The sequence below is a fragment of the Abramis brama genome, assembly GCF_963993115.1.
Source record: "Abramis brama genome assembly, chromosome: 17".
NCBI classification, from domain to species: Eukaryota; Metazoa; Chordata; class Actinopteri; order Cypriniformes; family Leuciscidae; genus Abramis; species Abramis brama.
The window spans coordinates 14,862,119-14,887,796 of record NC_139979.1 but is presented as its reverse complement, the minus strand read 5'-3'; the positions used below and the strand labels follow the sequence as shown (position 1 = coordinate 14,887,796).

The following is a 25,678-nucleotide window of genomic DNA, read 5'->3' as shown; positions in this document are numbered from 1 at the left end:
CCCACTGCACCAGCATAGGGTCTGACAATGGATCCAAGGATTTCATCCCAATACCTAATGGCAGTCAGGGTGCCATTGTCTAGCCTGCAGAGGTCTGTGCGTCCCTCCATGGATATGCCTCCCTAGACCCTCACTGACCCACCACCAAACCGGTCATGCTGAACGATGTTACAGGCAGCATAACATTCTCCACGGCTTCTCCAGACCCTTTCCTGTCTGTCACGTGCTCAGGGTGAACCTGCTCTCATTTGTGAAAACCACAGGGCACCAGTGGCGGACCTGCCAATTCTGGTGTTCAATGGGAAATGCCAATCGAGCTCCCTGGTGCTTGGCAGTGAGCACATTAGACCCACTAGAAGACGTCAGCCGGGCCCTCAGGCCACCCTCATGAAGTCTGTTTCTGATTGTTTGGTCAGAGACATTCACACCAGTGGCCTGCTGGAGGTCATTTTGTAGGGCTCTGGGAGTGCTCATCATGTTCCTCCTCGCACAAAGGAGCAGATACCGGTCCTGCTGATGGGTTAAGGACCTTCTACCGCCCTGTCCAGCTCTCCTAGAGTAGCTGTCTGTCTTCCTGGAATCTCCTCCATGCTCTTGAGACTCTGCTGGGAGACAAAGTTAACCTTCTGGCAATGGCACGTATTGATGAGCCATCCTGAAGGAGCTGGACTGCCTGCGCAACCTCTGTAGGGTCCAGGTATCGCCTCATGCTACCAGTAGTGACATTGACCCTAGCCAAATGCAAAACTGGTGAAAAACAGTCTGAAAAGATGAGTAGGGAAAAAATGTCAGTGGCCTCCACCTGTAAAACCATTCCTGTTTTGGGGGTTGTCTCACTGTTGCCCATCTAGTGCACCTGCTGTTAATTTCATTAACACTAAAGCAGTTAGTGACTGATGCAGTTAAACTGTTTACCAACCCCCTCTGTTACTTAACTGACCAGATCAATATCCCAGGAGTTTAACTGACTTGATGCTATTCTCTGATTAAAAAGTGTTCCCTTTATTTTTTTGAGCAGTGTATATATATATATAAGCTAGTTACAACATTGCAAAGGACCACGCACAAAATTTATATTCAACTCACACTGAGTTAAATGTAGATATATATTATTTTTTTATGGCACACACCATTTTTTTAAATGCCATATTTTACAAATTGTAATTACAAGCTGTTGTTTTACTTAGCTTTGTATTTATTTTTAATGATTACTTGCAGAAAAGTCCCATAGTGAACGAATACCACTATTTTTATATTATACATTTTGTCACATAAAGCTGATTTTGGGTTAGGATAACCAATATTATCAGCCTATCATACAGTATTATAATATAATATACAATTTCGCAATAATAATGATGACATTCACGTTTTAATTCAGAGGCATTGTACTATAATTCACTTGTCACGTTCTTTTTTAACTTCCTTTAGTCCAAGCAATATTCATAAATGGACCCTAAACCGTGCATTTTAAAATGCATATTATCACGTTAGCCTATCCTCGTCTCCATTTCCACTCTCACGAGCTGTTAGTGGCAGTAATCGGTAGACGGTGCTGTTTTCCGTGGTTTTTATTAAGTAGTTCTGTCGTGAGGATTTGCAGCAGATTCATCCATGATGGCGGAGGACAGCGAGTCCGCGGCCAGCCAGCAGAGCCTGGAGCTGGACGACCAGGACACCTGCGGCATCGACGGAGACAACGAGGAGGAAAATGAGCACATGCAGGGGTGAGCACGCGCTGGAGAGCCGCGAGGATTAGCCTCGGCAAGCCGTTACCATTTAACTGCTCCAGAGATGTAAACAAACGGCTAGCTTAGCAACCAGGTATCCAGGAGGAGAATTACTGTATTTCAAACCAGTCTGCTAACATAATAGCTCGTTAGTTGTGTAATGGATATATAGCGCTATATATACACATTTAAAATAGCATAGATAAATCTCGATATTTACTTTATGCTGCGTTTGAATCAAAGTAGTTAGCTCTAGCTAGCTAGATATTAATGTCAGACAAGTCCTCCAGTATCTTCTTCACTATATTTCTGAACACTTTTGTTAGTCTGTGTGGTTTTTAAGTCGCCACTGTTGTTCATATTTACACAATGGCAGTGGAAATCATGCGCCTGGTTTCATTAGTGTCTTCATCTCTGAACAATACAAACACGCTTGATCCTCTTTATGAGCTGAGCAGCAGCATTGCAGTCGAGCATCTTTGTCAGCTCAAGGACCGAGGGTGATGATAACGGGTCTGTTGTTGTCAGGCAGACTAACATCCTTCAGGAATCCCCATAAAGTTTGACATGCTTTCATGAACAGACTGACAATTGTGTTTAGTTGAGTTTTTTTTTTTTTTCTTTTCTTTCTCTGACACTCACCCTCCAGGCTATTGTTATAGCACACATGACACTTTCACCTGTCATGCTCGTCTTTGAATCTTAGAAACGGTTGTTAGTAAGGTTTATCTGGCATTTGAAAGGTGTTATTTTGTTAAGGAGTCCTGGGGGTGATCTTGGTGCAAAGAAGAAAAAGAAGAAACAGAAGAGAAAGAAGGAGAAGCCAAGCTCAGGAGGAACCAAGTCTGACTCTGCCTCTGATTCTCAGGAGATCAAGGTTTCTGCTTTGTATAATGCACTGACTTTGTAATGTCAAAAGGTTGTTTTGTTAAAAATAAAAAGCTGATTTCACTCTGTTCCTGTCACAGAACCCTGCCATTCCCATGCAGAAACTACAGGACATTCAGAGAGCTATGGAGCTCCTGTCCACCTGTCAAGGTCCAGCCAAAAACATAGACGAGGCCACAAAGCACAAGTACCAGTTCTGGGACACTCAACCCGTGCCCAAACTCAGTGAGTCCTACGTCACCTTTGCACGTGTTTGATTGCAACATTGCAAATGTAAGCAACTTGGCAAACTCAAAACAGAACAGAAATTACATTAAGCCTTAAACAGTGTTGTATTCAACAAACAAATCAACTTGAACCTCAGCATCACAAATGAAAGCACAAGCACAAGATGTCTAGTTACACAATCATTCAAAAGTTTGGGGTCGATAAGTTCTTTCTTCTTTTTTTTTTTTGCTTAACAAGGCTGATTTTATTTGATCAAGCATACAGGTTGTATTGTGAAATATTACAATTTAAAATAACTGTTTTCTATTTGAATATATTGTAAAATGTAATATTTTCCTGTGATGCAAAGCTTAATTTTCAGCGTCGTTACTCCAGCCTTCATTGTTACATGATCTTTCAAAAATCATTATAATATGCTGATTTTCTACTCAAGAAACATGTTTTATTATCAATGTTGAAAACAGTTTTTGCTTTTTTCAGAATTTTTTTGTGAATAGAAAGTTTATTCATTTATTTGAAATAGAAATGTTTTGTAATATTATATTGAATTAATATTTGCTTATTTAGGTGGTTGTGTAAAAAGCTTGATAATGTACAGTCAGATGGTCAACGCTAACAGGTTGATACATTAATGATCATCCTGGAGGGATATATTTTGTGATGATAAACAGTTGATTATTCATTGTCTTTTACATGAGTTTCCCAAAGGAAGGGAGGGGGGGGTTAAACCCCTGGTTTAATGATTAATTTAAAATAAAAATAACCAAACGAAAAACTTACTAATAAAAGATTAAATGATTTATTTGTTTACCTGCATGTCATGTGACCATTAACCAACTTCACAGAACCATAAATGTGTGAATGTGTTATTGAAATATTAACTTGAAAATCTCAGGGGGTACTTCAAGAAAATATTTTAGGTCAAAGGGTATGGCTGACAAAAAATTTGGGAATCCATGGATAAACAACACTGAAAGACTTGGGCTGCATTTACACTGGCACAAAAATCAGATTTTTTTTACTCTCATCTGAAACAGATTGGCATTTTTTGCACACGTGTAAACACAAAAATCCGGTACATATGCGATGTCTGGACATCTGACCTACATCTAAACTCACATATCCGTTTCCCCTTGGAATTCCAAGCCACCACAAGGCGAGGGCAACACACTGGGCCACAAAGATGGCTTTTTAATGCCGTATTACGACGCAGCATGCGCTCACACTAAAACTCACAGCTTTGAATTTATTCAAATAAATAAATAAAAATCGTACAGCACTACTAAAATAACAAAATTACCCTTATTTTCTTGTCTATATCCATTCAGTCAGATTTCGCACTACAAACATCCATGACAGCTTTTAACTTATCCAGTCTGGAAAATAATCATGGCCTGAATTATAAAATTGGCCTGAACTATCAAATTTAATTATTTAAAATCTGAATTAAAAAATAATTTTAGCATGGCCATTCAAAAATCGAGGGTCAACCATGTTGCATAGTAAAGCGATCACCAACAGAATCATTTTGGGCGGGGATTAATGTAAACTCAGATATCGGATACCAGTCGGGTCTAAAGTGAATTTAAACAGGTGGGACAAAAAATCGGATATGGTCAAAAGATCAGATCTGTGCATTAAGACTTGCAGTGTAAACACAGCCTTAAAGAGCTCCCTCTGTTTTTTGCAGATGAGGTGGTGACTACTCATGGACCAATTGAGCCAGATAAAGAAAATATCAGACAAGAGCCATATTCCCTCCCACAGGGCTTTATGTGGGACACACTGGACCTTAGCAATGCTGAAGTGGTACGTGCATGTGTGAAATGACTGACTGAATGTCAGTGTATAAAGTGTTTATACTGTGCTTTTGCTATTCATTGAGATATAAAATAGTCCTATGCATACAACATCATGATAATTTCTCTTTTCTGCCTTGTAGCTGAAGGAATTATACACTTTGCTGAATGAAAATTATGTTGAGGATGATGACAACATGTTTAGATTTGACTATTCTCCTAACTTTCTGAAATGGTAAGTGATTGTTTGATGGTTTGCATTATATTCTGAGATGATGCCTTTAATGTAATGCTTTGCTGCAAGTGTAATGTTGATCTCTTTCATTGTAAGGGCGTTACGTCCGCCGGGTTGGCTGCCCCAGTGGCACTGTGGTGTCAGGGTCTCATCCAATAAGAAGCTGGTTGGGTTCATCAGTGCCATTCCTGCAGACATCCACATCTATGACACGTGAGTATGTTACCACATGACATCAATGCCAACTTTTAAACCATTTCTGTTTGTAAATTCTGAGAGTTGTTCATTGTTCCAAACCTCACTAGAGCACTAATTCTCTTTGCATCCAAAGGTTGAAGAGGATGGTGGAGATTAACTTCCTGTGTGTGCATAAAAAATTGCGCTCAAAGCGTGTCGCTCCTGTACTAATCCGAGAGATCACGCGGCGGGTCAATTTAGAGGGAATTTTCCAAGCTGTGTACACTGCTGGTGTTGTTCTGCCCAAACCTGTTTCTACATGCAGGTACCAAATCCAGCTGGATTGCTACAACACTAAATAATCCATTTATGTTATTAGAAGCACTTCTGTGAGATTGAACCTGTTTATATCTGTATCTTTACAGATACTGGCATCGCTCTCTAAACCCCAGGAAGCTTGTGGAGGTTAAGTTTTCCCACCTCAGCAGAAACATGACACTACAACGGACAATGAAGCTCTACAGATTACCTGATGTAAACATTTTTGTCATTTCAAAATAAAAATCCTGACCCTTATTCAAGAAGAACACTAATGGAAAGTGCATTGTTCCAAACCCATATGCTTTTTTTTACCCTTTAAATGTTATTCTCTGATTTCGTTCTGTATTTTTTTTTAGAGCACTCGTACCCCTGGTTTGAGGTCGATGGGAGAGGGGGATTTGAAGCAGGTGACAGCATTGCTGCAGAAATACCTGAGCCGGTTCCACTTGGGCCCTGTCATGGGGGAAGAGGAGGTGAAGCACTGGTTCCTACCGCAGGAGAACATCATTGACACTTATGTAGTCGAGGTACCAGCTGGAACATTCATCTCTACGTGCTGTTCACAATTTAGTACTCTGCTTTAACTTCATATTCTGCTTCCTTCAAAGGGTTCTGATGGGTTGCTAACAGACTTCATCAGTTTCTACACCCTGCCATCTACAGTGATGCATCATCCACTGCACAAAAGTCTGAAGGCCGCTTATTCCTTTTACAATGTCCATACAGAGACGCCGCTCATAGACCTGATGAATGATGCTCTTATCCTAGCCAAACTGGTATGATCACAACACAACAAAACATCAGAACACAAATGAGTTTGTAAAGTTATTTGATTGTGTTCTTAATGGATGATTGCTAATGATTTGTTGTTAAATTGTGTCTTCATATATTCTATTTCTTTGTTTTCTTCCTTTGTTTTCCGGGATGTTTCGGGGCGACAGAAAGGTTTTGATGTTTTTAATGCGCTGGATCTAATGGACAATAAGACTTTCTTGGAAAAGCTCAAGTTTGGGATTGGTGATGGTAACCTGCAGTATTACCTGTACAACTGGAAATGCCCTCCCATGGACCCAGAGAAAGTAAGATTGATATAAATAGTTTTTTTGTTTCGTTATTATTATCTTTTAAAGGGGTCATAGCTTTGTTTTTTTTATGATTTTAATGTTCCTTGAGGTTTTCTTGTAATAATATTAATTTTTATAAATTAATAAATTAAATTTGATAAATTAATTTTAAAAAATGCGGGAAAATTATTTTTAACCTTCGTTCTGGCCCTTTGTCTGAAATGATCCGTTTTTAAGGGACGGCTCCTTTAAGGCTTGCCAGTAAATTGCCACTGTTATGATTGGCTAACGCCATTGCATAGGAAACAGTCCACTCGCTATTGCATGTGAGTAAAAGTTTTGAAAACATTATCTATATAAAACTCATTTACAGACAAAATATTATGAAATCATTTACTTGCGGTTTGTGTTGCAGCTGCTGTCAGATCCAATACAGTTGGCTGCTTCATCTTTCAACAAAAGTTTCTTTGTGAACTCTCCATTACACTGTGCCTTACAAAACAAAATACTTCGAACAAACCTATAATCCTCCGACGCGATCCAGGGCGCCATTTAAATAAACTATCCACTTGTTTCCAACGCTGAGATCCTTCTGAAATCTGTACAGAGACGCAAACGAGCTGTTTAAACTGGATGCATCAAAGCGAGCGTTCTTTCACTTCCATTTGTCTTGTTGTCGACAGACTCAAGCACGTGGAGTAGCCTATGTCAGAAATTGAACGCGCATCTGTATATTGTATCCAGTGTAGACAGCATCAGTGATTATAGTAGGTTCTGTTTGCTTTTGAAATGACGCAGTGCTAACATCAAGTGTAGGGAAGTGTCATCCGCTAAATGATTTAATGCCAATGGTGCGATGATGTATAACTATTCGGCAATGTCTTGCTCTGGAGGCAGTTTGTATGCAAATTTATTTCCCCATGTGACGCCCAGATCCCGCAATATCAAAACAATCAGTTTTTGGAGCTTTAAATTCTTTGTTTATAATGAGGAGGACGTTTTAAGCTAAGAAACTTGCAGCATGTTTTAATAAAGTAGAGAGACCTCTTATATGTCAAAAGATCAAGGCAAATTTGATTTCTCATATCATGAACCATTTAAATCCCAGCTCTTAACTCTTTCTCCCACTAAAAACTATATATACATATAATTATAATATACACAGAAACTACCTTGTAGATAAAAAAATTCAGTGTTTTAGTGCTCCATCAGCATTTTACTGAGATTAAAATAGCCATATAAATGTTTAGAATACATGATGGTAATTAGTTGTCAGAAACATTATTGGAGTGTGTTTTAATTGACTTCTCCATCCTCCCCAGGTTGGCCTTGTTTTACAGTAACTGGCTGCTTCGCATTGGATGCCGACTGATTCAGAGGTCCATCTCGAATTCTCAGACTTGGACGTAGTCTATATAAAGAGGAAAAACTGACATCCATTCAAAGTGAATGAGTTATGTTGTGCAGCTCTCTTAGGTCTTGTTCCAGTTATTGAGGGGTCTCCCCTCCTTTCTCTTTGTCTTTGACTCTCTTTCTGAGAATGTGAGAAACATTTATCAAGGTCAAACACATCCGCAAGCTGTATACACACACACACACACATACATGTAGTGTTCATTTATTTTCCTTAACATACAATCTGTATCCTCTCGCAGAACATGTTTAATCCCATGGTTTTTGTCTTTTTGTTCTGTATTATGAAGGAGTGTTGATACATTTGTGTGAATTAGCAAGCTGTACATTTAATGCCAGATATTTATTATGTGTTGTGAGGTTTACAACGGAACAGGAACGGGGGTCGAAATCCAAAGTCTTTTCTATGGAGCTGCCTTTGAAGTCATATACCGTTCGTATATGTTCCTGCTGTCTGTGGGAGGGGGGAGCGTAAATGGTTACACATGTGGAAGAATGTATTGCATTTCGAAGCACAACGTTAATTTGTTTATAAAACAGCCAGTTTGCTCTGAGGTGCATTTTTTATTTAGGTTTTGTGTGTCCAAAAGAAACATTTAGAATTTTCAATGTGAATTTAAATTACATTTTGTTTTATGATGACATGATTGTCACATCTTTAGTAGCTTTTCCCACCCGTTTCTGTTCTTTACCATCTAAGTGTTTTTAAATTATAATTTTAGTAAAACAATTCTGATATTTAGGATTGTATTTAAGCTACATGTTCCATTTTATTGTTGATTTTTTTTTTTTTATGCTGTCAGTATTCTTTGCAGTGAAACCATAACCTCGTTCAAGTGATGCATTTGCGATCAGGCCCTGGTAATTTTGCTATACTTAAGCACAAGGAGTTTTTGCTCGCTGTTCAGTTACAATCACTGGTGGGACGTAATGAAATGTGAACAACATTATTATATAGCAGGAGTTCTTTTGTGTTACTACAGCTTATCTTGTCATGGTTTGCTTTAATGTATCTGAATCTACAATATGCTTTTAAATAAGCGCACGTTCAGACAAGCTTAAAAAGAAAGGTACTTCTCTCAAAGTCCCACATTTTAACCAGTGGTTTCATTCAATAACATTCAGGGCACTTTTGTGTATGTTTTTTTCTAAGGCTTGCTGTATGAAATGAGCATGAAACTTATTTTTTTTCCCCAATCTGTATGGTTTAAAACTAGGCGAGAACACCCAAAGTACTTGCCTTGTTTCAGAGAGGTTGTTTTTTTAAATGTCAAATTGTGTAGTTTTAAATGATCGGCTTTCTCTTTCTGAGGACAGTATTTTTATTGAACTCCATTGCAGGTTGGAACTAATGGGAATACGTACCAGCACCATGTCAAACATGACAGTCCACCCAAATAATTAATTGTCAAAAATATACATCAAGGTATACCAGCATGGATATTTGACTGAATAAAAGCATCCAAAAACAATCCACTTGGGTCTTTTCCCTCTCCATAACCATCACGTAAACTTTTGTAAATAACTAAACACTTAAAATGTGTCCAAACAACCTAAATAGTAGTCATGCTAAACACTTGATGAGAACTTTTGCTTTCCTTTCTTTTTCGGTTTTCTCATTTTTGTGGGATTCGGGATGGTTTTCCTCACTTTCAGAGGCTGGAGGATTAAAGGAGAGGGGTCACTGGCTTCATCCGATACATCTTCTAATTTCCTCTTCAGTCCCTTTTCTGTATCAGTGTGCCTTTCTTCGGCTTTCGGTGTTGATTCCGTCGGAATCCAATCTACGTTGAACGGCGGAACCACGGGCGTGATCGCGCGGACCACATCCTCGAACGCCTCGGCGCCGCGTTTGAATCCCAGCGCCAGAACGCACTTGAGACCCAGCAGCCCCGAGAGACTGTCGCTCAGACCGGGCACCTGACAGGCGGGCACCGACCTCGTATTACTCAGCGGGATTAAATGCCACGTCATGTGTGCTGGCCTGACCGAATCACACACGAGCACCAAACTCAGCTCATTCCTCTCCAAACCCTTGGTGACCTCATTGATGCCAATGGCCAGCTGTTTCCTCACGGCCGGGTTGGTCCAGCACGGTTCGGTGGGCTTAGAGAGGGTTTGTACATTCTCTGCGGGTTCGGGAGCTAGTTTTGGATCCTCCGTGGGATTTGATGCCTTTTTTCTTGTCCTCCTTCTGCTTCCCCACTCGCGAAACCTATTGACACGTTGTTTCTGAAGCCCAATAGCGGATATTTTGTCTTTCAGCGTGTTCAGGATGAAACTCTTGTCTCTCTTTTCCCCCAGTGGTCTCCAGCTTGGTCTGTATGGGCTCATCAGAGATGTTTTCACTGGAATGGGCTTCTTTTTTTCTTTCTTCATTGCCCCTTTCGCTGGGGTAGACATTCTTTCTGGAAACCTGAGCTTTTAAGCAAAACTCAGCATCAATAATCATAAAACTCAGAGGCCTGCAAAATTACAGCAGTACAACTCTTTTTATATAGTATTTCATATGGACCAATATATATAATTATCATGTTATACAAACCTAATACAACAGCCTGAAATCAATATTTCACGGGTTAAAAAGGGGGTTCACTTCCACAACGTGTGCACATTTCTCTGCGCGCAGACATGTTGTTTTTAAAGATCTTTTTCTGTGGTGTCACACAATAAATAGTTCAACGGTCACACTGCCATCTAGCGACGGGTTCTCTGCAAGGACAGAGCTGTTCAGTCATAAACCGGCTAGATATCACAGTCAGCAGGCTTTTCCATGTACTACAATTTAGTAATACAACTTCTCAGTCATATATATTTTATATGAAACACAATAAATAGGCCTACGTTAAATTGTTATTTATCAATTATTGATATTAATAATATAAACAGAACTATTGTAACCGGTATTTCATTAAAAAAAAAATGATTATGTCATTTTTATGTAATCTGATTAGAAACAAATTTAAGGGAATACTATTTAAACAATTTTTCATAGAATTACTATGCTAAACAATAGAATAGAAACTATGTAAGGAATGATCCGGTTTTTTATGCTCCCGCCCAAACTTCAAAGACAACCAGGAAGTGTCTTAAGAACAAGTCCATCTGGATCATCAGGCGTGGTCACTCGTCAGAGTCCAGGTTTTCAAACCTTTAGTGAATATTTGGTCTCACATTAAACTCAAACAAACTGGGAGACATTTTTCAACTACTCATGTTTGAAGCCATTAACATTGAGTGGAACAACACTTCTTCCTGTAAACCTGTCTGCAAGTCGGGGAGGCTATTCCATGCTAAGCTACTTTATCTACAGTATTTGTGAAATTCTTGCTAATTTCCTGACCATTGATTTGTGATTAAAATGGTTAAGACCATTAAAATACTTTTTTTAATCTAAAGTATACTGAACCTGCAAACGGTGACCTGCCAGTCTCTCTAAGATGTCTGTTAAAGAGCAGATCATCTGAAAAGCATCATGCTGTGTACAAACATCTGATAAACATCAGGTAAGTTTTCATTAACATCTTTATGCCAGCAGCCATATCACCCTGTAGCCCAAGACTGGTTGCTCACTGAAGCTAAGCAGGGCTGAGCCTGGTTAGTACCTGGATGGGAGACCTCCTGAGAAAACCAGGTTGCTGCTGGAAGAGGTGTTAGTGAGGCCTGTAGGGGTGCACACCCTGTGGTCTGTGTGAGTCCTAACACCCCAGTGTAGTGATGGGGACACTATACTGTCAAAGAGCACCGTCCTTCGGATGAGACGTTAAACCGAGGTCCTGACTCTCTGTGGTCATTAAAAATGTGAATGTCCTTCGAAAAAGAGTAGGGGTGTAACCCCGGCATCCTGGCCAAATTTGCCCCTTGGCCTCTGTCCATCATGGCCTCCTAATCATCCCCATATACTGATTGGCTTCATCACTGTCTCCTCTCCACCAGTAAGCTGGTGTGTGGTGGGCGTTCTGGTGCAATATGGCTGCCGTCACATCATCCAGGTGGATGCTGCATATTGGTGGTGGTTGAGGAGATTTCCCCTTTCATGTAAACGCTTTGAGTACCTAGAAAAGCGCTATATAAATGTAACGAATTATTATCTTTGAAATGTCCATTTAACATCTGACTGTATATGTCTTAGAGACGTATTGCAGATGAGCAAACACTCGACATCTTCCAGATAAAAACACACACATCAAATAGATGTCTCCGAGATGTACGTGCTCTATCAGGGTGGTGGTCAATTAATCATTTTTCCATAATGGTTTCACTAGAGAAACTGAATAAACCGGAATGAACATTGGGTTTCACCCTCGGAGAAAGGCTGCTTGCTGCAGAGCCATGGGTGGAGTGTGAAGTCTGGCTCCCCCTCTATGAATGTAATTTAGGTGTAATGAGTGGAGCTAGAATAAACAAACACACCCTAACCCTCCCAATAACTCTATCCCTCCACCCATTAGATCCACAGAGGTGGAGCTGGACTGGGTCGAGCTCAACCCAAGACGTGCAGAGAGGTGGAGCTGGACGTCATTTGGCTCTGCAGTAAGAACCACTTGCCATAGGACGTTCCATCAGCCAATCAGCGCTCAGCTTCACACCAGCGCACTGGAGATCCGCGCCGTGTCACTGTCATCGTAAACTATTCATCTTCAGATTCTGTACTAGCTGACGCGCCCAGCCGCACGATACTCGCCTAAGAAAATGACTTTGAAGGTATTTAACTGCACCGTTTTCATTTCATTTCACGTTCCTTGCGTTTGTTGCTATGTAACGCGCGTGAATTCAAGCCCTTTGGATATTCCTTTAAGTCAGCACCTGGTATAATAGGTAGAAAGTTAAAGATTACTAACACTGTATTGCTATAATGCTGTATACACAAAAGCTAATGTTATTTTCCTCGTGTTCTCATCTGCAGCGTATTAATGTGCGCTAAGTAATGTATTACGTCGTTCTTGATGTATTAAAAAGTTGCGCGATGAAGATTTTTTCCATTTGAAAGTCTTGTAAGTTAGTTGATAGATCATATTTCAAGTGGCAACCGATAGCCTGTATGTTTATATCGGCACAAAGATCATTCATGTTGGAAAGCACAACTGTTAGTTCGTTGTGATCCTAAACAATAGGCTGCATAGCTACAGTCTGGGAATTATGCATGATGACTAAGATAGTGGTCATGGGCCATAATGGGTCAGACTATGTGACGCTTTCTTTCAGGTGTAAGCAGATGCACATTAGAGCTTGGTTATATTATTATAGGATTGCAGGGAAAATAATTAAGTCATGATGTCTGTGGCTATAGGCTGAATTTGAGCAATATGCAGAGGATATAAAGAGGGTGAAGACCAGACCTACAGACAAGGAGCTGGGAGATTTGTACGGCCTCTACAAGCAAGCTAGCTTTGGGGACATTAATTGTGGTATGGCAATTGTTGTACAAATATGTCGTTTTTTTTAAATTAAACTATACTTCTGAGCTTGACAGTTATATCTAATAATTGCAAATGTGTATGATCTGTGTTGTGCAGATAGACCTGGATTTATCGAACTAACAGCGAAAGCCAAATGGGATGCATGGCATTTAAGGAAAGGTAAGTAATATCCTGCTTTTTTTCCAGTCAACATTTTCATTATTTTCAAGCAGTAAAAGAGATAGTTCACCCAAAAATGAAAATTAGCCCATGATTTACCCACCCTTAAGTCATCCTAGAGATGTACATGACATTCTTCTTTCAGACGAATACAATCAAGAGTTATAGTAAAAAATGTCCTGGCTCTTCCAAGCTTTATTATGGCAGTGAATGCCCGTTTCTGTTTTGAAGTCCATCAAAGTGCATCCATTCATGATAAAAAAAATTGCAGCAACAGCCATTCACTGCCATAATAAAGCTTGGAAAAGCCAGGACATTTTTTTATATAACTCCGATTGTATTCGTCTGAAAGAAGAATGTCATTACACCTTAGATGACTTGAGGGTGAGTAAATCATGGGCTAATTTTCTTTTTTGGGTTAACTATCCCTTTAAGGTTATTTTGCAATAGACAGAATGTCATACTTTGCACAGTTTGCTCAGCAATCACATACACTCCACTTGTTTGTATATGTAAACTGTATTCAGATTTTTATTCAGCTAAGGTTATATCTTAGACCCTTCAAATGTTTCTGATGACGACTTGATTCATATAGTCTTCACTCTTTTCTCCAACAGGAATGTCTGAAGAAGATGCCATGAATGCCTATATTTCTGTGGCCAAGAAAGTCATTGAAAAGTATGGAATGTGATGGAGAAAATCATCTCCTTATTTTTACCTAGATATAAAACTGTAACTATTAAAAAGCTGCAAAATTGAAATAATAAGCTTTTTTTTTTCTTTTTTTTTAATCTGTTTTTCTTGTGTAATATAGATGAACAGATAACCTGGTATAATAGTGATACCACCTGATAATATCTCATTGCCAATTAGAGTGACCTAAAGATGTAGGCATAATCTTGAGTCATCTGTCAAAAATAATCATTGAATAAAGCTGTCAAATATCATGGTAATGTTGTCCTCTTTATTTTCAATATCCTTAAAAAATCTTTTCATGTATTACTTCATTAGTATTTAGCTGAGTAACTTAGGCTCGAGGACCACTAGTTGTGCCCTTACTCAAAGACCTTCTTTGTCTTCTCAGTGCTCACTGAAGCACAGACATCACAAAACCCCATTTGGATCGAATGCATGCCGAATGCAAGGCCAGGCCTTTTGTAAAGTGTTGCTAAGTCGGAAAATAAGCAGGAATGGCTCTTGACTCTTGAGTGAATCGAACAGTAGTGTTTGCAACAAACCAATACTTTAAGTATATGTCATTTGAATGACCTGATCCATCCATCGTCTTTTTTTTTCTCAAGTAAAATAATAATAATAATAAAAAAAATATAATATATATATACAATCCCTTATTTATATATCTCAATCAGTGATGTGAAATGACATTTTTGTCTAGATCATTTAAGTTGTTCTTTTTCATTTAAGTACATCAAAAATATGACGAACAATTTTAATATTAAAGTTGGTACCTAAATTAAAAAATGTCCAGAGATTATAAGAACAATAGAAAACAAAGCATTTTAATTTTACATTTAATTATGAAAATGATTTTTAGGTCAAATTAGTGATATTTGAAAAAAACCTTTTTGAAATAATGACTAATGTGCGTTTATTCGCAGTTATAACGCAATTATATCAACATGTTCGTAGAAAACGTCTGAAAACATTCTTATTTGGCTAAATATGTACACAACCTGTCATTCATTCCTTCGCCGTCACGTTCCTGCAGAACCTGTATTTTGAAATATGTTCAGGCGGTTGGCCATGTTGGTTGATTCATTGTTATTGTTTTTGACTTCACATCTAACGTTAGTAATTAGGGCAAAGGTAACGGAATAGATTCTCGGTCTAGTGTTGAATGAACACATCGAGCTTCTTCAGAAAAGTATCAATACTCACCGTTTTACCCGTGCAGCTTCACATTCATTTCTGGATTAATAAAGTATTACTTACTGAGGGGTAAGTCACTTCGATAATGTTTCCGTTTTCATTATGCGTATTCATCATGACCTACATATGTATTTAAGATTTTAATTATTCAACTTATATGCCTGATGAAGTGATTTCGGTGATTTAGTCATGTATTACTGCAGTAAATCCAGAGTAAATCCTGCATTAAAAGTCACTGCGTCAAGTGCACGTCTCTAGGGGGAGTAAACAAACAGATCCCGCAGAAGCGTGTTTGTAATATGATATGATTGGGCATCCTGCCAATGAGCCTGTCTGACTATTGATCTGATTTGATTCTCAGTTGTAATAATCAGTCCAGTAATAATGGATAATCAGATGTTCGAGTCCACTGCAGAGCGGACATTTCAGTTTCAGAGCAGCCTCCCTCCTCTACCTGTGCCCCCTCTACAGGACACACTCCACAAATACCTGCATGCAGGTGAGAGCTCGTTCAACGCCTGCATTCTCATCTGCTGGATATTATGCAATTACATGGGGATGGGAGTGTTATCAAACTATTTCATTTCACTGGTAACATTTATGACCAAATGTACTTATGAGTTTGAGGGGTCTAAAAGAGTTGTATTTAAGGTGCATACTGCCCTGATTTCATGACGTTAACATATGGAGACATGACCAGAGCTGTTTAAATTCAGTTATGATGTCTGTGTTAATGTTGTTGTAAACTATTAAATTTTGTTTTCGCTAATTTAAATAAAGCTAGTTTAAAATCAAATATCAATATTGGATGAAAAGTACTAAAACTAAAAGGAAATACATATTAAAGCTATATAGAAATATAAAAACATATATAAACATATATTTACATATATTTAATTTAATAAACCGTATTAAATTAAATTACTAAAAACTAAAATTATGAAAGCCGAAAAACATAAAATTTAAAGACAATTAAAATAATAGTATATAAATAATACTAAAATAACACTGGTTTGTGTCAAAGTTCCGTTAAAAAGGAAGCAAAGATGACATATAATTTGTATATAAACTACCATAATGTGTACGTGTCATATTTAAAGGATGTATTATTATGATTATTTTGTCTTATACATGAACAACTCATTGTTGGTCAGATGTGTGACCAGAGAAAACACAGAGCCCTGTTTTGAACTAAAATACATTGATTCCCATTATAAAACTGTAGATTTCAAAGTATTGTATTGCATTAACATTAAATATACATTTTTTAAAATTAATTAACATAAATAATAAATTGAAACTATGTTTTGGTCATTTCCTTTGTAAAATACATATGTTCACCTAGCTGGGAAAAATGCAGAATTAAATTAGATATTATTATTATTTCCCCAGTAAAACCTTTTGCGTCTGAGGAGGAGTTTGGAGCCACAGAGGCCATTGTGAAACGCTTTGAGGAGGGTATCGGACAACAGCTGCACCACAAGCTTCTGGAGAGAGCCAAGAGCAGGCGCAACTGGGTACACACATTTTTTGTATTGCTCTGTTTGAGCCACACTAATGAATCACTTACATAACTAATACATGACGTGTATTTTCATGTGTGTGGCTTATAGATTTATTTTAACCTGGTGTTTTTTTCTTCTTCAGCTCGAGGACTGGTGGCTGGACACAGCATATCTAGAGGTACGCATCCCCTCTCAGCTGAATGTGAATTTTGGGGGACCTACAGCCTACCTGGAGCACTGCTGGCCTCTATGTGAGGGCACACAGCTGGAGAGGTCCAGCATAAATTTGTGGTTCAGCCTCCAGTACTGGGACCTTATCCGCACGTATGTGATCACTTATGTAAACAAAGAAACAGCCGATGTAGAAATTGATTTTCACAAGTGTCTAATCTCTGTATATTTCTGATTGTGAATGGCTTGTTTTTGTCTGCATCATGTAGTAATATGGATATTTGTTTGTATTTGCTGATACTGATTAGAGAGAGGCTGGCTGTTCATAAAGCAGGAACGATGCCCTTTGACATGGATCAGTTCCGCATGCTCTTCTGCACCTGCAAAGTGCCTGGCATCACTAAAGACACCATCCTTAACTTCTTCAAAACAGGTCAGGCATATGCATGCTTGTTCGTGTGCATACACGTGTCCATCCGTATGTTACATGACGCTGCATGTGTGATCTCTGCGTGTTGTAGAGAGCGAAGGACCCTGCCCTTCTCACATGATAGTGATGTGTCGTGGGAGGGTGTTCACATTTGATGCTCTTTGTGATGGCCGTATCCTCACCCCTCCAGAGCTGTTGAGGTATGGAGCCAAGCATCCTTGTCGTCATTGATTCATTGAGTTGTTTTTCTGTGTAATCTGTCTTAATATTTGTACATTTTAATTAGTTTATAAAACAATAGGCAGTATTCTACGATAAATGTTTCACATAGTAGTACACTACGTCATTGTCATGTGACCACGTGTTAAATTCAGCCAGTTCTGTTCATTTAACATTTTGGAAATTAAAATGGTGAATTTTGCATTTTCAACCAAATTTGCATTTTCAATATAACATTGGACGGTCTGATAAAATAATGATATTAAAAACTAGTATCATGCAGTAGCAATGGCTAATTTTGGCAAATATTGATATTCCGTTATCAAATATACCGTTACTCAGCAAGGATGCATTAAATTAAGACATTTATAACATTTATGTTACAAAAGATTTCTATTTAAAATAAATGCTGTTCTTTTGAACTTTTTATTCTTAAAATAATCCTTATAAATATGTTGTATCATGGCTTGCACAAAAATGGATTGCCCCCCAATCGGTCCAATGACAGTTTCCTATAAGCGGGTGAAGGTTTCCTGCGCGTTCTGTCTTTTCAGTGTGGCAAAGTAGTTTAATTCCAATTTGATTTTATCTGACTCTATTTTATCGCGACCTCGAATTTAGGTTGGAATGCCAATTGGTTATTAGTCATTTATATGATACTTTATATAGACATTTGATTGTTCTATTTAACTCTTTACTTTATATTTTACCAGTTCATTAGGAATCTATGTTGCACAGAGAGCCTTGCGCCGACTGTTTAACGCGGGTCTCACAATCACAAACTCGTCAGTTTTGGTCACTAGACAGAGGTGGTTGACTAATAACTTAGATGGTCGCATTCACGCTTACTCTATCTAAGATACTTTATTTAGTCCCCATAGATCTGTATACACTTGAATTAAAACAACACTATCTCTAGTCAGAGGTCATGACCACTACTACAGATATTTACTTCTCTGATAGTAGCTTTGGTTTGGTCATGCCATGTACACTTAGCTAGAGTATCATTACATTAAACAGAGGTAAGACTCACCCTATTTAGGTTGGTCGAGCAGCAGTTTGCTGTCCCTTTTTAGCATTTACTTTCTAACTACACTTGATCTAGTGCCAAGTATTAACCGGAGCTCTAAAATCAGAGTTGCTGTGCCCTATGCTCCACTCAAAACTGGACTTTAGTCCATTACTAAGCTGACACAGATTTGCGTTAACATCAGCCTTCACTTAATCTACTTGAGAAAATAATTTCAGAGTAAGTCAGAATAAATTCAAATGTAACAATTTATTGTTAGTCAGGTAAATGTATCATGCCAATTAAATAATCCATTCAAAGATAATCAATACAAAACATCAAATGCTCTGGTATGAAGAGTAAAAGATGCATACCAGACATTAGAGAAAATACATAAGGCTGAGTTTCTGAGGACATTCAGCATTACGGGCTGATCTGACCACAAATCGCGCCCTGAGCCTCCTGCAACATCTCCTTAAATACCAGAACAAGACAGAAATATTCTTCAGATTGAGAAGTCAGCTAACAATGGGAATTTGCCATAATCAAATCTCCAGAGTTTACACCTTTTGAGGACAGAAAGTCATTTGCATGAAAGACCCACCCTCCTCTGTAAGCAAGATATCTCTAAAATCTTAACTTTTTTGCCTTTTTGGTAGACCTTTGTACCAGTCGCATTTCAAATGATACCAAACGTGTATAGTTACTTACAAACTTGCCTATTGTAACATTGCATAGACTTTGAGTGAGTTTCGGTGAGGGAGAGAAGAGGGGGAACAGAGGGTGATGAGGAGACTGTAAGGGTGTGGTGCGTCTCGCATGGTGTTGCTATTTATGCAAGAGAGTGTTCAAATGTTAATTCTCAGGAGAGTCCTTTGTTTCCTCGAGTAGTCGTTTCTCAGTCCAGACTTTCTGGCATCCGCCTTACAATAATAATATGAAATTTTTCTTGAGCACCAAATCATCTTATTAGAATGATTTCAGAAGGAGAATGTGACTCCAACTTTACCATCACAGGAATAAATTACATTTTAAAATGTATTGTGATGTATATTTAAAAAACACAGTTGTAATGATATTTCCCGAATGAACTGTTTTTACAGTATTTTCATTGATCAAATAAATGCAGCCTTGGTGAGCAAAAACACTATACAACCTTACCGTTCCCAAACTTTTGAACGATAGTATAGTAGGTCGCCCATTGTATTTTACACAGTAAGCATACTATAAACTGCTGAAATAGTAAGTTAGTGTGCTATTCCACATGTAGGCAGCTCACTTACATTAAAGAATGCTGTGATGGAGAGCCTGAGGGGGACGGAGTGAGCGCTCTCACCACTGAGGAAAGGACCCGCTGGGCAAAGGTACAGTAGACAAATGAACTACACCTGACATTCTTCAGCAGAGTTCCATTAACAGTTTCTAAATCTCTGCTGAAATCTACAAGTATATTCCAGGCTTATCATTATTTCCCTCATCTGTCTCTTCAGGCTCGGGAGTATCTGATCTCCATTGATCCTGTGAATAAGACCATACTAGAAACCATTCAGAGTTCATTATTTGTGCTGGCACTAGATGATGCCAAGCCCTATGCCACCCCTGAAAACTACACACAGGTTGAGCACAATACATACATAAATGTCACTCAGATTTTGTATTTGTTCCAGGTATGGAATTATGATTTCTCTCTCTCTTTTATGATAGTTGACCCAGCTGGCATTGACTGGTGACCCCACGATCCGCTGGGGTGATAAATCTTACAATCTGATCTGCTACTCTAATGGGACCTTCGCTTCTAACTGTGATGTAAATACAATCATTGATTATGGCAGCATTTTTATAGTTTATGTATATTTTTACATACACTATTGTTCAAAAGTTTTGGATCAGTAAGATTTGTTTTTGAGAGGAATTAATACTTTTATTTAGCAAGGATGCATTAAATTGAGCAAAAATGTCAGTAAAGACTTTTACATTGTTACAAAAATATCTATTTCAAATAAATGCTATTCTTTTGATCAAAGAATACTGACTCGGATATATAAAGCAGCTAATCATATAATAATAATAATAAATGTTTCTTGAGCACCATCAGCATGTTAGAATGGTTTCTGAAGGATCATGTGACACTGAAGACTGGAGTAATGATGCTGAAAAATCAGCTTTGCTATCACATGAATAAATTACATTTTAAACTTTTATTTTAAATTGTAATATTTCACTATATTACTGTGTTTTTTATCAAATAAAGGCAGTCTTGGTGAGCACAAGAGACTTTCAAAATCATTTGAAAAATCTTGTTGACCCTAAAAAGTGGTGTATTTTGATTAATATGATCAGAAAACACATACTTTTCTAATCATTTTTTTGTTGGAATAAAGCCTTAATGTTACCAGTAATCAGATTATTGCAGTCTATGTCTATGTTTATCACATGTCTATGATATAAATACATAATTTGAATACTAATCACATATTTTTGTCATCATTATGTTTGTATTTGTTTGTTTAAAGCATGCGCCATACGATGCCATGATTTTGGTGTCTAATGGATACTACGTAGATCAAAAACTGAGGGCCTGTGGTGGAGTATGGAAGGTAGGACCACTTTTATGTATATTTGTGTATATCATTTTATGTGCATGACTGTCATGTTGAAGTCATCAAATGACTCCCAGGGTTCAGAGGTTGTGCGAGAGATGCCTGTGCCAGAGGAACTCATTTTCACCGTGGATGAACGGGTGAGGAGAGACATCGCCTTGGCTAAAGAACAGTACAACAAAAGTGTAAGTAACTCACACACACACACGTTACTCTCATTGACTTCTACACACTATTAACCAGTCATTGTTATACAATCACATAATGCATTGATGCAAACAAAATATACAGTTTTTAGTAAACATCATGAAACGCTCATCTAATTGTGTCTGTATCAACAGTGTAAAGACCTGCAGGTTGTCAGTTACGCCTTTACCTCCTTTGGAAAAGCAGCCATTAAGAAGAGGAAGCTTCACCCTGACACATTTGTACAGTTGGCTCTTCAGTTAGCATATTACAGGCTACACGGAAAGTAAGTGTGTTAGATTACTACGTGATCGAATAATCAAGATGTTCCAGTCCTTGCTGAGTTTGACATCTTTCTCTCTGTCACTCTCAGGCCTGGTAGTTGTTATGAGACCGCCACCACACGCCGTTTCTTCCATGGCCGCACAGAAACCATGAGGCCCTGCACTGTGGAGGCCCAGCACTGGTGCAGAACCATGTTGAACCCTACAGCCACTGTGAGTGCCCTGTGTCAAAGAAATACAGAGTTAGTTCAGCCCCAAAATGAAAATTCGGCCATCGTTTATTCATCCTCATGTTGTTCCAAACCTGTATGACCCATCTTTTTCCGTACAGTGAAAGTAAAGAGACACTATAAAAGTATCATAAAAATATTTGTGAAAAATAAATAAAAATATTATGTCTTTTTTTAAGCTTGACAGCCCTCATCATCATTCAATGTAATTGTTTGGACATGAGCAGCTCAGACATTTTGCTAAATTTCTCCTTTTGTGTTTCACAGAGGAAAGAAAGTCATATAGGTTTGGGATAACAATAGAAATTTCATTGTAGGGGTTAACTGTGTATAGGTTTCCTGTGGTATATTTGCCTTCATTTTTTTTTTTCATTTACAGAAACTAGGATATAATTTATAGATTAAAAACATAATAATAATAATTAAAATAAAAAATAAGTTTCAGAATTCCAGAAGTTTTAAAACCTGAATTTTCTTCAGGGATCCCACCACTCTTCTCCAATAAATTAGTAGTAACCAATAAAACTCTTTCAGTCATTCATGATGGGTAACACTTTATTTCGATAGTCCACTTTTCTACTAACTATAAGTAACTTTGCAACTACATGTCAACTAGCTATTTGTATCTTGCTATCTGCTTAATATCTGCTAACACTTTATTTTGATGGTCCCCCAACAGACATTCTACTGACTATAAGTGACTTTGCAAATACGGTAAATTGTTCTCCAAAAACGAACCCTAACCTAACAGTCTACTACAATCTACTGATACTCTAATGAGAGTTAGTTGACATGTCGTAGTAGAGTTATGTATAGTTAGTAGAATGTCTGAAGTGGACCATCGAAATAAAGTTTCACCTAATGATTTACTTGATAAGGATTTTTTTTTTAATATTTGTACTCAAAATTTCTACCTGATTTTTTGAGATTTGATCAATTTACTTGACTTTTTCAGGTCTAGAATTCATACTTTTAGAATTAGGATACCTCATATATCCAGGTTTTCCAAGACTGTGGGACTGTGTAAATCAATCCATTTGAAGTGTGCTGAGGCCCCCTAGTGGGAACCCCTGAATTCTGGACATTTAAATCCTTTCAGTTTGTTTTGATGGCTTTTTTGGTGGTCTTTTTAATGCAGACTGAAGAGAAAAGACAAGCTTTAAATGCAGCCTTCAGCAAACACAACAAACTGATGGGAGAGGCACAGGATGGAAAAGGTTTGCGTGTGCCAGTGTGATAATATTTACATTGGGTAATAGATAATATATGGCAGGGACAAATGTTTGAATGATCTTTGCACATTTCAGGCTTTGACAGACACCTCCTGGGCTTGTACCTGATTGCTAAAGAGGAGGGTCTTCCTGTGCCTGAACTCTACTCAGATCCACTCTATTCTAAAAGGTCTGGCCCAACATGGTTCATTTTCACTGTATCGATTTATTTCTATTGCAGTAAAATGTAAAATTCTCTGTTTTCCAGTGGAGGAGGGGGGAGTTTTGTGCTTTCTACTAGTCTAGTGGGCTATACTACTGTACTGGGAGCGGTTGCACCCATGGTTCCCCACGGTTATGGGTTTTTCTACCGCATCCGTGATGACAGGTCGGTTCATATCAGTTATTGTAATTTTTTATTATTTAATATATTCTAATTTCTATCAAGAAATTGTATTATTATTTTTATATTATATACATTTTTTTTTTTTTTTTTTTTTCATATTATAGTTTTAATTAAATTCCTTATGCTTCTCATCCTATTGTAGAATTGTTGCATCCTGCACTGCTTGGAAGTCTAGTCCAGAGACAGATGCTGAAACCCTGTTTCAGAACCTCTGCACCTCCTTCCATGACATCATGCATGTCACTACTCTGTCCCAACTGTAAAGTAGAGCATTCTGGGAAGTTTAGTCTAACCTCACTTTCTTTAGTTATGCCTCTGGACAGGAAGCAAAGCTCTGCAGGGCTAAGATGATCCCATGCATGACTTTCCCTTTAGTCTAATCTAAATGTAAAGGGTTTTCACGTGCTTCCTTTTTTCGGTCATATTCAGAATTTATACTGTAGAATTTATACTTCCAGGAAGTTACTAGACATTAAGATGTTGATTTTCAGAAATAACCTGGAATAGTTTTAGTACAGCAGGTGCTTTAAACTCTCACGTGCCTTCAGTTAGTCATCTCTGAATGACTTAAATCAGGAAATCCTGCTCTGAGGTGCTGCATGATTCCTAATGACCGTTTATGCTACATTAGCAGTATTGCTTCCTGTTAATTGTCGACCTGTGAAACTGTAGAATGTCACAGGATGCTTATGCTTGGGTGGATAGTTCACCCAAAAATGAATATCCCGTCATCATTTACTCACCCTCAAGTTGTTCCCTTTCATCTGTTGAACACAAAGAATGCTGTTAATCAAATTGCTGACATGTAGCCATAGATTTTTTTTTTTTTTTAAATGGCTACCGTCAACTGTTTGGTGACAGATGAAGGAATCTCATACAGGTTTGGAACAACTTGAGGGTAAATTGAAGAGTAATTGATGACAGAATTAAAATTTTTGGGTGAACTATCCCTTTAAGTCCACTATATAGAGGCTTTAACCCAACGCAGTTTGATTTATAAGCTGATCTTTATTCTCTAATGCAACTAGGCAAATAATTAATGTCAAATTATTCACAGGCAACAAACAGCCCCCAAGTTTTGAACTCGATCCTGACCTCGTATTCACCTCTTACATGCACAATAGATATACGGGTTGATTTCATATTTTTAGTGCACAATCAATGCAACAGCACAAATATAATGCAGACGTTTAATTCCTCTTACATTTCTTAATTTTAAGATTTTCTTAACTATCGTGTGGCTTTTCAAACTTCAAGGCTAATTCGATATAAATGAATGTTTTCATATTGAAGATATACATGTTGATGTAAAAATGTCTTACTGTTTGTTAAAAATTGTAGATTTGATTAAGAAACATTGAATAAATGTTCCTGAAAGTTGTTGGTTCAGATATTACAGGCCTTTTCCTTTCCACCTAAACCTTTTCCACTTGTTATTTTGAATTGCAAATTTTGTCATGCATGCATGTAAATTTGAATGTGAATTGCCATGCCATGAGTTTACCATGAACACAGGTTGGCTTGTCACTCATTGCATACTCAATTACATGCAAAGATACTGCAGACATTACCACTGATTAAGTATTCACAAGGTGTGAAAATCTGTATTTGTGTATGAATTTTAGTTCAACCAAACTATCTTTATCACTCATGGCCTTAAACATGGTTGTTTTCCATTCTTGAATTCTTGAGACTGACGCAACGCTTCTGATATGTGCATTGATTGTAAATATTTTACAGTTTCCAGCTCTCTAATTGCTTGTTTAATGCATAAAGTTATATTGCGTAAATAATAATGATTTATTATTATTATTATAATAATTTATTATAATTCCTCATTTCCTAAGAGTCTCAGTGTGAAAGCACATTGTTTTCTGGCGGGTCATTGACTCCAGCTGTGAACTTTGCTTCATATTTGTATGCAGCAAATCTTTAAACCAGTGTCTTGGTTAAGAATTTTAATTTTATGGAAAGACAAGTTAAACCCTAACAAAATAAAACCCTCATAAAAATTATTAAACCCTAAATTATCAAAATCTAGCTTGGCATATGGAATCCTTTCACTATGGCATTAAACCAGCGGTGAATGTGATTTAGGTTTGT

At 37.8% G+C, this 25,678-nt stretch overlaps 4 protein-coding genes across 5 annotated transcripts; 3 read left to right on the top strand and 1 right to left on the bottom strand.

Moving 5' to 3' along the window:
* Positions 1-1,554: 1,554 nt before the first annotated feature.
* On the top strand, positions 1,555-9,327 carry nmt2 (N-myristoyltransferase 2). Its single transcript, XM_084089693.1, has 12 exons — positions 1,555-1,727; positions 2,490-2,607; positions 2,699-2,843; positions 4,537-4,655; positions 4,789-4,880; positions 4,977-5,093; positions 5,212-5,382; positions 5,483-5,591; positions 5,735-5,905; positions 5,987-6,154; positions 6,320-6,457; positions 7,765-9,327. The coding sequence occupies exons 1-12, from the start codon at positions 1,615-1,617 to the stop codon at positions 7,783-7,785; spliced, it is 1,482 nt and encodes a 493-aa protein (XP_083945819.1). The 5' UTR covers positions 1,555-1,614; the 3' UTR covers positions 7,786-9,327.
* Positions 9,036-10,517, bottom strand: rpp38 (ribonuclease P/MRP 38 subunit). Of its 2 annotated transcripts, none has more exons than XM_084089695.1 (2): positions 10,401-10,517; positions 9,036-10,276 (listed from the first exon to the last, which is right to left on the bottom strand). In XM_084089695.1, the coding sequence occupies exon 2, from the start codon at positions 10,256-10,258 to the stop codon at positions 9,425-9,427; it is 834 nt and encodes a 277-aa protein (XP_083945821.1). In that variant the 5' UTR covers positions 10,259-10,276; positions 10,401-10,517; the 3' UTR covers positions 9,036-9,424. The 2 variants fall into 2 exon arrangements, with proteins under 2 accessions (XP_083945821.1, XP_083945822.1); XM_084089696.1 differs by having other exon boundaries at positions 9,036-10,271; positions 10,401-10,513.
* A 1,903-nt stretch (positions 10,518-12,420) lies between these two features.
* Positions 12,421-14,381, top strand: acbd7 (acyl-CoA binding domain containing 7). The gene is made up of 4 exons (XM_084088210.1): positions 12,421-12,559; positions 13,146-13,263; positions 13,372-13,434; positions 14,052-14,381. Exons 1-4 carry the CDS (start codon positions 12,548-12,550, stop codon positions 14,123-14,125), a joined length of 267 nt encoding a protein of 88 aa, XP_083944336.1. The 5' UTR covers positions 12,421-12,547; the 3' UTR covers positions 14,126-14,381.
* An 872-nt stretch (positions 14,382-15,253) lies between these two features.
* Positions 15,254-24,956, top strand: crot (carnitine O-octanoyltransferase). The gene is made up of 17 exons (XM_084089692.1): positions 15,254-15,391; positions 15,686-15,823; positions 16,717-16,841; positions 16,972-17,153; positions 17,309-17,433; positions 17,522-17,630; positions 19,929-20,022; positions 20,149-20,274; positions 20,363-20,464; positions 21,172-21,255; positions 21,336-21,443; positions 21,600-21,730; positions 21,818-21,941; positions 23,097-23,175; positions 23,266-23,359; positions 23,438-23,557; positions 23,718-24,956. The coding sequence occupies exons 2-17, from the start codon at positions 15,709-15,711 to the stop codon at positions 23,836-23,838; spliced, it is 1,839 nt and encodes a 612-aa protein (XP_083945818.1). The 5' UTR covers positions 15,254-15,391; positions 15,686-15,708; the 3' UTR covers positions 23,839-24,956.
* Positions 24,957-25,678: the final 722 nt, after the last annotated feature.